The sequence below is a fragment of the Diabrotica virgifera genome, chromosome 4, assembly GCF_917563875.1.
Source record: "Diabrotica virgifera virgifera chromosome 4, PGI_DIABVI_V3a".
NCBI classification, from domain to species: domain Eukaryota; kingdom Metazoa; phylum Arthropoda; class Insecta; order Coleoptera; family Chrysomelidae; genus Diabrotica; species Diabrotica virgifera.
Window position 1 is genome coordinate 75,046,560 of NC_065446.1, and position 13,036 is coordinate 75,059,595.

Sequence of the window (13,036 nt, forward strand, 5' to 3'; positions counted from 1 at the left end):
AACTGTTCGATGCAAAAAAAAAATAATTTTAGGAAAAACCCATAATCTTTCCCCTCGCCTGGCAAGGTCTTATGCTCTTCAGAATAGCCTGTCATTGTACACATTTCTTCTAAATGACTTACTTAAACACATACTTAAATTAAAACTTTACAGGAGAAAGTTTATTTTACCCCCTAAATTTGCACTTTTCGATTCACCTGGTAGATACAAGTGCACGGCTGATGCCTGCCAGGTCATGGATTTTAGCCTTGGTATGCTATGAATTATCACTAGACAGATTTCTAGCCTTACAGGACGACCGTTAGTCGGAGGGTTCACTAGCTCTTAGACTATAATTTCTGATTTCTTAAAACTAAATAAATAGTATTTGAGTATTAAAGTATTATTAGGTTTAAGTGCTTTTAATTGTTAACGTTTAAGTGTCCAAGATGATACCAAATTGAACATATGAAATAGGTAGATAAATATAATACCACAAATGCAATAAAATCAAGTACATATACTGTAAAAGCACGACATATCAAACTGAATAATTTAACGAACTCCACGATATTGACTTGAAGAAAGGGTGTGACTTGATGTTTTCAGTGCCATTTATACCACTACCTAATCTATCTTCGGATTGGTACGTCAATAGCTAAAACAGAATTATACGATTAATAAAAATATTTAAAATGCCGTACACATATTACATTTGCAAAATATAAACAAGAACGGATATTTTCTCAAGATTTGAACAATTAGGTATCGGTCTAAATAAAAATGAAGATAAAACAAAATACATAATAACATAATAATTATTTTATTCTAATTTCTTCATTTGTTAACTTTCTGTTTTGTTTTACTATTTTTCTTCACCAAATAGTTGGCGCTTAATTATTTTATCAACCAACTATCCTGTTTCATCTTTCAATTAATAATCTTCTGTCCATATCTTTTTCAAATGCAACAGCTAACTTAATTATTGGCATATAAAATTTCTGTGTTGTCCACGCCCTCTCAGTCTCTTGACTTCCGTCTGTCAATGTTACTTCAAAATAATAGAAAGGGAATATTTTTATGAAAACCTTCATCTATTTATCATGCCTCTCTCTAAAATTCATTACATTTTGTCACAGTATGAAGAGGGACAGTAGAACCGCTCTCCGAAAAATTGGAAGTAAAATCTATAGTCGCGCATGGCGACCGCGCAATGTTGGCAGTCGCTTTTGCCCCACTCTCGCATTGGTATTCGCATAGAAACGTACGGCTTTTAACAGGGAAAACCCGCATCCACCACTGGTTAATTACCAATTGCGTACTGCCTGTATTACTTCTTGAGATCAAAGTACCGACGTGGAAGATGTTTTAGTCCCGGCGCAAATTGATCCTAAGCGAACACAACCTGGCACCTGCGAGTTGCGTAGAGAGTTCTGCGCATCCTAATATCAGTCAATACGGTGCCAGGTCTAGCCATGCGAACGTTTGTCATCGGCGTACAGTTTTCTGGTGTCGTGGGACGCGTGACTCAATTCTCAGTTGCGGTTTTGTTTTCGAGATGGACGTAGAAAAGCTAATAGAACTCGTTCGGAATTACTATTATTATAAACAACACTGATTGTGATTAGATTGTCGTTGCAAAAACTGCTTACCTATTACATATATTTATATCTTGTCTACATATTTTATTTTTAAGCATGAACAAGCCCGGTATGATGACACATTTTATTCGAGGGTTATGCGATATTCACAGATATGCTTAACGGTTTTTAGTAATGGATCATTTTTAATGATAATGTTGTGTAGATTTAAGAAATGAATGATATTTACAAAATTTTTATACCTATAGAAAAGGGATACGCCATCATTTGTGACATAGTATTTCTAGGCCTGGATCCCGCGTACCAACAAAAAGTTGATTAATAGCAAGCTGAAAATTTGTTAATAGCTTAACGGTGTCTCGTCAGACAAACTTTGATGTACGGGAACACTGAAACGGGGGAAGTTTTAATTGTGGAACAGGTTAAAAATTTGGAACGTCAGACTACAAAAACGTTCCATATATTTTGTCGGACAGAACTTCCAATTGATTTGTTACCATTTCATTAAACTCTCATGGAAAAAGTAGACTGGTGTTTATCACTAACTGGGCATTGTAATGAGTGAAACAGGAAGAAAATGTCAAATAACAGGAATCATGTTTGTTAGTAATAGCAGTCTGATTTTTGCATGAGAGTTTAATGAAAGGGTAACAAATCGATTTTTTGTTCTGTCCGACAAAATACATGGGACGTTTTCGTAATGTAACGTTCCAAATTTTTAAACTGTTCCACTATTAAACCTTCCCCTGTTCCAGTGTTCCTGTACATCAAAGTTTGTCCGAATAGACACCGTTAAGCTACTAACATATTTTCAGTTTGCCGGATCCAGGTCTATAAAGTATGTTTTGCTTTTAAAATAAAAGATGTCCTTCAATTTGTGTAGGTTCATTTAATAAAAATAAAAGTTAAGTTTCTGTAATAATCAAGAGGCGGCATTTCGAAGACTTGCATCATATTAAAAAGATGTACCGCACGGCTCTGTAGTTAGTGTGGCTTTAGCCAATAAATCAAAGTTATGAGTTTACAACAAGAGCATATTATTTGAAAAATAAGGAGTACCATAATGTGTCATAATTATAATCTCCTTTATACAGATCAAAAAATTGTTTAGTATGTATTTCTAAATCCACACAATCATTGGAAAATGATTCATGGTAAAAATAAATGATGGTTGTGAATTGTATTTTTTGTGTTATTTAATATTTTAGCAAAAACATAATCAGCAAAAATCTTATTTAAAACATGCGAACCGTTTTTGCAATCACAATCAATGCAGTGTTTAACTTATGCTTGTTATTATAAAGGTATGTAGAAATAGAATACTCAGTGTAAGATATCTTTTTATGCAGCCGCTTATGATCAAATTCGATGTTTTCGAAAGTCATACCGCTACGACTACTAGGGACCTGTAATATATTTTTAAAACGTTACTAGTTACATGTACGGAACTACCGTTTTTTAGTTGCCTACTCAATTCAGTACAAGGATCAGATACATCAGTATTTTGTAATCAGTATTTGTACTCAGTACCACTGAGAACCGGTATCAATAGTAACCGTTACACGTTTCCACTTATTTTGCCCGTCTCTATTCGTTACAGCGACAGCCGACGGTCGGGTTAGCTTGTGATCAATATGCGCCACGCTAGAAAAATAACTGCACAGGTCACCGGTCCCACCAGCGCAGGTTGTGACTCGCTTAGGTTCAATATGCGCCAGACCTTACTGTCCCTCTTTACATGTACTGTGAGTTTGTTCAAAAAGTGAGGTGGGTAGTTTTATTTTTAATAATAATAATAATAATAATAAAGGCCTTTATTCATTCTATAATATTATTCACATAATGAATATTAGTTTAAAAAAAAAAAGCTCCAGGCGAGTTTCAGCTCAGGAGATGTATAATGCGGGGCAGAATACATGTCCTGTCTGTTCAGCTAACCTGGGCAAAACAAATAATAAAAAAAAATATATCTAGGATTATGTATAATAGGTTACCTACTAACATTTAAATAAAAATAAATCAAAATGTAACATTAATTAACAGTTTACCAATATGCGCTTTGAATGTAAGCTCTACTCATACCATGTCAGCCAACTCTACCCATGCAATATTTCCTAATTTTTCAATAACGAACCTTCTAAATTTGTTTTGAGTAAAATTAGTACCAGTAGTATATTTATTCATAACTTGGGCTATTTGATATGTAAAAGACCGCTTGTATTGCTGTGTACGATGATAAGGAATAGAAATGGTGTTTTTATGTCTTATGTTAATATTATGTACATCAGTACGGAATTTTATTTTATTATAGAGATACGGGGGGGTTTTGAAAATAATAATTTTTTGGAATTGACAAGCTGAATGTACATGTCTTCTATGTTTCATACTTAACCACCCTGTTTCTTTAAGTTTGTAACTAATTGCTTGATATCTACGGATACCATGTATCAAACGCAGACAAGAATTTTGCATTTTTTGTATCCGATAACTGTCACGTTCTGTGATACAGGAATTATAAATGGTATCACAGTAATTAAAGTGTGATAACACCAAAGTATCACAGAGCAATTTTTTTAATTTTTTAGTAAATATATGACGAGATTGGAATAAAAACTTCAGGTTCAAATAACTTTTCTGCAAACACTTGGCCACATGACCACCAAATCTTAGGTTTTGATCTATATGTAAACCTAAGTTTTTCACAGTTTCCTTAAACTCTATTGAAGAATTATCGATGGTGATCATGTGAGCAAAGTCTCTCAGAAAGATTTCTCTCCGCGCCGCTGAACCAAACACTATGCCTACCGACTTGTTGTTATTAAGTCGAAGACAATGGCTAGTCGAAAACTGAGAAACTCTTTCTAAATCATAGTTGATTGCTGCCACTGCCTGTTCAGACTCATCAGGCTTAAAAGATAAATATATTTGAGTATCATCAGCAAAATAGTGTTGGTTACAAGAGAGAAAGTTTGCAGGAAAGTTTGAAGTGTAAATACTAAACAATTTGGGACCCAAAATAGAGCCCTGTGGTACCCCTTTATTTGTATTAAGATAGTTTGATGTCCTACCGTTGTAATGAACAGCTTGACTTCTATTACTGAGATAACTAGATATCATATCCGATGCCCGCTGAGACATACCAATATACTTAAACATTGAAGTTAATAGCGAATGATCAAGCGTATCAAATGCTTTCGAGTAATCCAGAAGTATCAGCACTGTGATTAAACCATTATCGCAGGCATCAAATATGTCATCAGTTATCTTTAACAAGGCACTAGTACAGCTGTGATCCCTTCTGAAACCAGACTGATTTTCTGGTAGAACTTTATGTTGACTCAAGTGAACCTGTAGTTGCTGATTTAGAATTTTCTCTAGTATCTTTGAGAAAGTGGGCAGTATACTAATTGGTCGGATTTCGTTATATCCTGTCGGATTAGTTGTTTTCGGTACCGGTATAATTTTTGCAACTTTCCACATTGACGGGAACTCGGCTCTTAGAATGCAAGCATTAATAATGTGTGTCAAATAAGGCAATAAAAAGGGAAGGCACATATTAATTGTTAGTATATTTATTTTATCATATCCGGTAGCAGCACTCTTTATACTTTTAATGACATTTAAAACGTCACTTTCTTCAACACATGAAAAATTGGCTTCCACGTCCACACGACAATTATGACTATAAAAGTTTTTAAGTGTTAAATTAGGATTCATATTGGGAACACAATTTATAAAGTAGTCATTCATTGCCGAAATATCACTTAAATTTTCTGACAGTTGCGTATTGTTTTGAGTTTCCCTACCAAGACCTATAACTTTTAAGGATTTCCAAAGATCCTTCCCGTTTTTATTATCCAATTTTTTTGAATAGAAAGCCTTTTTTTCTCTTCTGACAGCTAAAGTAAACATATTTCTAATTGATTTGTATTCCTCCCAAGTTTGGATGTTTTTGTATTTCTTGTATAAACTCAATACTTTGTCCCTTTCTTTTTTCATAATACGTAAAGTGTCAGTCATCCATGGTGCATAATTTTTCGAAATTTTATAGGTTACATAGGGAGCATGACGATCCAGTAAGCATATTATATTATTGGTAAGAAACTCGACTTTATCATCAAGACCCTCAATATCAAAAATATTTCGCCACGGTAGAGATTGTAATTCCTTATAGAATACGGTCTGATTTATCGCCTTAAAGTTTCTTACAGTCTTATAAACAATTTCTTTCTTTTTAATCTCTATATTTATATTAGATATCAACAACTCGTGGTCACTAAAATCAACACATTCCACGACAACATCAAGAATTGTTCTTCGTTTTGTAGTTAAAATATAATCAATTAGGGTTGCCGTACTAGATGTAATTCTAGTCGGCTGATCTACGACTTGATGTAACCCCATTGTTTCAAAAAAATCACAGACAACTCTAGTATCAGGGCAATCAGTATTTAACAAATTAACATTGAAGTCACCAGTACAATAAAATGTTTCAATCAACGGCAAAACATCAGATAGAATATTCTCAAACTCGTCAAAAAAATGTCGGACATTAAATTTAGGTGGTTTGTATACAACACAGAATCCACACGATTTATTACTTACGAACAATTCCAAGCAAAGGTGTTCAATACTGTTATTATTTGTTTGTAGAACTTTATATTTAATTTGAGATCTAACATAGAATGCCACACCTCCCCCATTTCCATTTCTATCCCTTCTTATCACATTATACCCATCTATACCTATATCCTTGTCGGTAATGAAATTTGTAAGCCAAGTTTCACTAACTGCTAGTACATCAAATTTTTTTAAGAGAACACAGTTTTTGAATTCAATAAAATGTGCAGTCAGTGATCTTACATTAATATGACCAAAAGTAATCATAATATAAAAAGAAGAATTTATTTATATCTAATTTAATATGAGAATAATAATTATATCGCACTAATAGGTAGAGGCATAATATTTAAATTTGTAGAACTGTACATTTATTTTTACAATAATAAATAAACAGAAACAAGTAATTAATGGGAAAACAAACAAAAAAAAAACTAGGACTCTACGTAAAGTTTGTGTTTTTGATTGTCAAAAATGGCACATAGTTGGCCCCACAGCTCAACTTTTTGTTAATAGCAAGAAATCAACAAATAAATTTTTTTACTCACTGGTTAAATTATGATTTAGTCTCCCATATCCAAACTCGTGATTTGTTTCTTTTCACCACCGACACTTGCAAAAATTTGGCCTTTCCACGACCAACAGCACTTATAGCCAAACTTGTCACACGCGTATTTATAAAGAGCTTGATTTTCTCTTGTGAGGAGTTCCATCATAACAAGTCCACTGCCTTTCAATTTTGTTTTGTTTGTGAACACTAGATCACGCTTCCACTTGTTTATAAACATAACTGCCGTTGGTCGAGGTTTTCTTTGACTGACAGCTCGTTCTTGTTTTTTGCCAATTCGATAGCAAAAATTAATATCGTTTTCGGATATTTGTATGTTTAATTTATTACTAATGATTTTTGCTACCTGTTGATGTAGTTGTTCTTCACTCTCTGGAATATTGTTAAACACAATACCGTTTAGCAAGTAGTTCTGATGTTGATATTCCATCCTTTTTTTAGAGGAATTAGACGTGTCTCTTAGTTTTTCTATCTCGCTTTTGATACTGTTAAGGGATCTATTAAAATTATCTTCCAGCATTTTAATTCTTTCTAAGATATTCTTACTACTGGAATTGGGTTTGGAACTCTCATCCATATTTTGTTCTCCTATAAGCGATTTTAGTTCCTCAATGCCACCTTTCACGTCAGATTCTAGTCGTTTAACCTGACTTTCAAGTTGCTGTTGCTCCTTCTGTTGTTGACGGGTTTTTCTTATATTTTCGGTCATAATTACTTGATGAAGACCAAATATCATAAATTTTAACTATTAACAAATATTAACCACTACTTTTCACAATTATATACAGGAGCCAACCTAGCACAACCTACACTTACAGCGCCATCTTGAACCAAGAACTTGTTTTAATTAAAACGTTTTTATATACTTGGCTTGGTCTGTGTCACGGACTCCGCAAATTTTGTAATTCATTTTAAAAATAGTTATATGCTACCTAGGTAACTGAAACGTTCAGAACAGCTTAGAACTAGCTAACAATGCAATATTTAACTGCTATTATGTAGGGTGATTGATTAGTGGGGTAAAGCTCCGTATATCAGTTATAGTAATGGATAGCGATAAAAATTAATGACAAAAATTGTAGCCAACTTTGAACCAACTACACATTACAAAATTAGTTAGAATGTTTCAGGGTGTTCGATAACATAGTGGCAGATCAAAGTTATATTTTTTCAAATGGAACACCCTGTATTTTATTTTATATTCGCAATCTTCGTAGAACTTCTCCATTACAAAAATATAAAGGTTTGGTATGTTATACAGGGTATTTACAAAGTTATAACCAATTTTATATGAAAATCGCAATAAGTTTAACTCCTTGTATAAACAAAAATGAGCACAACGACAATGGTTTATTGATGCCATATTTTTTTATTTATTGTCAAAATTTTCATAAATGATCGATATTGCTAATTTTCTTTATATTGAACACAGGGTGAGTCAAAACGCACGTACATTATTTTCTCAGTAATATTAAATAAAACACCCTTTTAATATCACTATCGAAAAGTACCATTACCGTACTTTAATTTTTATATAACATAAATTTATTAGTTTTCGGGATATTTTCATTTTTCAGAGCAAATTATTAATTACACGTTACAGTGTAAATATATTCTTGTATACCAGAATGCGTGGAATTCTTAGCAAGCCTGTCAACTATTTCATTACCTTTTATCCCGCTGTGACTTTTTGCCCAAATAAATGTTACATATTTGTTTCTAATTTTATGTTTAATTTCACATATCAGCTCACATGTGTTTTATTTTGTATTTGTAGTTGATCATATTTCATTTTTTTTTGTTGATAATCTTGACATTATTTTTGACTCTGTTTTTATACATAACGTTTTTCTCCAAAACCAAGTTTATTTTTAATTTTATTAATTCAGAATAGGCATATTTTAGTTTGTCTATAATTCGTAACATCCATTTAAGAAATAATTAGGCGTTTCTAGAATCTTTCAATTATTAATAATTATAAGTTTTGTTTTCCAAAAATAAAAAGCGTAACTAAAAGTTACAAGAACTCACCTGTTTAAGAATCGATCTTCCCTCTGGAGAAACATATCGAGGAATTTTTAGGAAAGTATTACTGGTTAGACCACTCAAATGAATTTCTGAAAATGGCTAAAAGTAATAAAAAAATATGTTAATTTTGCGCAGATCTAGGCATGTTAAAACTCATATCAAAAGTGTATTTTTAGGCGAAGCAATAAAGCACTAAAATCGGCCTTACCTCAGAAAAAAAAACAACAAGACGGATCTTAATAATTCGTTTTGCACTCGATTCGTGAATGCGCCAGGAAACTTTGTGACCCCGAGCCATGATATAATATTAAAAAACTGCATAATGCATTCTTAAACAGACAATAAAAAAAATCAGAACTCGTCAATTATCGGCGGAAATGAGTTCAATTTTGTTACTCGGGGGTTTTTGGGGTCGCTGAAAACGAATATGACGTCGTAAGTGATCTCCAGACTAACTGGTGCCCAGTGTACATACTGTTTACCTCGTCATTAAAATTCACTAAAAAATTAGTCAAAAATCATTACTCGGGGGGTTTTTAGGGTCACTAACGACGAATATGACATCGGAAGTGATCTACGGGGTAGTTGGTGCCCAGGGTACCTGCTGTCTACCTCGTCTTCGGGAGTTTTCGGCAAATTCATGAAACAATTAGTCAAAACTCATTACTCAGGGGGTTTTTGTGGCCCCTGACGACGAATATGACGTCGGAAGTGATCTCCAGAGTACCTGATGCCCATGCTACCTAGTGTTTACCTCGTCTTTTTAAGTTTTCGGCAAATTCATTAAAAAATTAGTCACGAGATAAACAGTAAATACCCTGGGCACCAGGTACTCCGAAGATCACTTCCGATGTCATATTCGTCGTCAGTGACACCAAAAACCCCCTGAGTAATGATTTTTGACTAAGTTTTTAATGAATTTGCAGAAAACTCCGGAAGACGAGGTAAACAGTAGGTATCCTGGGCATCAGGTATTCCTGAGATCACTTCCGATGTCATATTCGTCGTTAGCGACCCCAAAAACCCTCCGAGTAATGATTTTTGACTAGTTTTTTAATACATTTTTTGACGAAAACTCCACAAGACGAGGGCTCCTGGGCACGAGGTACTTCGTAGATCACTTCCGATGTCATATTCATCGTTAGTGACCCTAAAAACCCCCCGAGTAATGATTTTGACTAATTTTTTAATGAATTTTAATGACGAGGTAAACAGTAGGTACCCTTGGCACCAGGTACTCCGGAGATAACTTACGACGTCATATTCGTTTTCAGCGACCCCAAAACCCCAGAGTAACAAAATTGAACTCATTTCCGCCGATAATTGGCGAATTCTGAATTTTTTTATTGTCTGTTTGAGATGCACTTTAAGAATGCATTTTTTGTATGCAGTTTTTCAATATTATATTATGGCTCGGGGTCACAAAGTTTCCTAGCGCATTCACGAATCGAATGCAAAAAAAATTATTAAGATCCGTCTTGTCGATTTTATTTCTGAGATTCAGTGCTTTCTTACCTCGATTATTTTATATGACTAAAGGACATCGCACACATCTTATGGAAAATATAATGTCACTCAAATTCAATAAAATTTATACCAATAGATTCGTTTTAAATTAACGATCAAATCTTATCATTGCGCCAACTCTCTATTTTCAAAAATAAGAGCAGAAATTGATATAAATAAATCTGAAATCAAATGGGTAGGTACATAAGTTAGAGAGAGAAAAAATATTTTAAAATACCCAGATTTTCGGTACTCCATAAGTCAGCGGATTAGTTTCACTAATCCGCTTAGGCCCAGCGGGATTTAAGCTGTTATGAATAGCACTCAGAGCAATAATAATTGTAAACTAACATTTTATGGACTCCAAACATGTGATTTCGATAAACTTTAATTACAATTTGCGCCGTAATTAATCATAATTAAGAGTTGGCGCAATGATAAGAATTGATCGTTATATTAAAACGAATCTAATCGTATAAATTTTATTGAATTTGAGTGACATTATATTTTCCATAAGATGTGTGCGATGTCCTTTTGTAAACCGTAGTCTCTTTTACATAATATGAGGCGCTCAGAGCAAAGGCTGATTTATGTTAGAACGGGGCGTGTACGATACGTACCGTAGAACAATAGAAAGCGCACGTCCCCACTCCGTTGTCGCTCCGTCACGTTGTAACATAAACTAGCCAATGCTTTTCATACCAGACGATTCTTCAACGTGCCCCGTAAGACAGCCGTGTCGTCCACGCCCCGTCCTAACATAAATCCGGCTCAACAGTGGCCTAACCCACAACCCACAATTTTACCAAAACGCTTTTATTACTTTAAAGTTATCCCTTATTTAAGTATTTTCTGATGCAGAGTGGCTCAAGTATTGGTTGGCCACTGATGCTCTGAGCGCCTGATACTTGATCGGTTTTGATCGAAATTTAAACTTTTACATTCTTGACCAAAACAAACTACATAGAAAAATTAATATACGAGGACCGATCAATTAGTCAGTGACTTTTTAAATGAAACACAGGTTTTTATATAAAAAGTTATTTTATTTTTCAAAATAGTCTCCTTTGAGTTCTATACACTTAGGCCGTCCGCACATGGGTCGATCGAAGACATGTCTCGAAGTTCGCGCGTCTTACTCGTCTTGTACGAACCCTGCGGCACAAGCGATTGTTCTCCGCACACAAGTCGATTCAGTTTGCTCACATCTTCCAACCAGGAAGAACGCATTTTTTATATTGTTACGATCTGCTTTCTATTACTTTTATATTAATTAGTATTTATTTGATTAATTATTTAATTGTCGCAAATCATACATAAAAAAATATTAAGAAAAAATCTCAGGGTGCCTTTTGTCATAAAAAATTTAATTAAATTCTCTTAGGTTATAGTCTTATCCTCTCTCGTGGCTTCAGTATCTCTTAGTTGATCCTTATTGGAATAAAATAGGAAAAGGAAATAAATAGAGATACCATAAATAAACAAATACAAATACCTTTATTATCAAAAGGAATGCTCTGTAAATTTATCAATTAAATCCTGTGGACATAACTGTCCAAAAGAAACTTTTACCATATAAATTAAACTAATTCAAACAAATATTTATCGCTTTGTTCTTGATACCATTAATAAAAAAAGCTAAACAAACAAATTTGGTATTCGCAAAATTACTTATACTTCCTATTAAGTTTTTGAAATGTTGGAATCTAAAATTCATATGCTTTTACGTAAAAAAATTAACTTCTGATTATAAAGACAATCTATCAAATAGGTTATTGACTGACCTTTTTGATTCACACACAATGATGTCTCCTCTTGACCATTATGTTAGGCTACCAATCAAAGCCCTCTCCGTTCTCAGCAAACAATCCAGCAAGATACCAGCAACTATTTCTCCAAAACACAAGCCAAGCCTCTTTTTGCCAGTACTCGTTCAATAAACTCCAAAACTCTCTCCTCTTTTTCTCTCAACAATAATCTCCTGAGACCCAAGTATCTTTTTTACTTGGTGTCACAAATAATTTTAATAACGATAATTCTTGTAACTTACTCTCTTGGACTTTACAGAATCAAAGAGGTATTTCTTCTCGATTTGATTTGTCTCTCGTTCCACTTTTCAACTACTCTCACTATCAAAACAACCACTGGTACTTGCTTTTTAACTATCCACGAAAACATTGACTGCTCTTCCGCGATGCCGATCACATAATGATGTCTCTTTCCAAAACTATCTGAAAATTCCACCTTCTCTCCTTCCTATTCCAAATTGCCAAACCAATCAGAGACATTTCTCCTTCCCCATTCTTTTTTTCATTCGAAAAAAACCACATATACTTTCAAAAATATTCCTACCATCATAATAATTACTTTCGGGAAATTCTACAAAATTTACTCGGGGTTAAACAAAAAGAGATTAAAATTCCAAACTTTCTTTACCTTAATTTTCTAAGAACTAATTACCTATGGCTTCCACCTTTCCCGTAATAAACAATCGGTTTAAAATAATAATCCTAAATAATTTTCATTTCACTTTTATTTACAAATGTCTTTAAGTCTTCAGGGAAAAACTCATTAAGGAGAAACCTACTACGTGAAAGCTAACTTCTAATAAATATTTACAAATCAATATACAGGGTGTGTCAAATTTATGTGCCCGCGTTATATTAAAAAAAAAATAAAATTTTTCATTCTATCTTTGATTGATAAATTGATACACAATAATATATTAACCAGA

At 33.5% G+C, this 13,036-nt stretch overlaps 1 protein-coding gene across 1 annotated transcript in view; it reads right to left on the reverse strand.

Annotated features, from left to right (window-relative positions):
- Positions 1 to 247: 247 nt before the first annotated feature.
- The window catches only part of LOC114335281 (ribosomal protein S6 kinase delta-1), a 103,247-nt gene continuing 90,458 nt past the window's right edge, over positions 248 to 13,036 (reverse strand). The window contains exons 11-12 of the mRNA XM_028285495.2: positions 8,800 to 8,895; positions 248 to 637 (exon numbers count right to left, since the gene is read on the reverse strand). Of these exons, the coding sequence (XP_028141296.1) occupies positions 521 to 637; positions 8,800 to 8,895 (213 nt within the window). The 3' untranslated portion in view covers positions 248 to 520. The remainder of the gene's footprint in view (positions 638 to 8,799; positions 8,896 to 13,036) is intronic.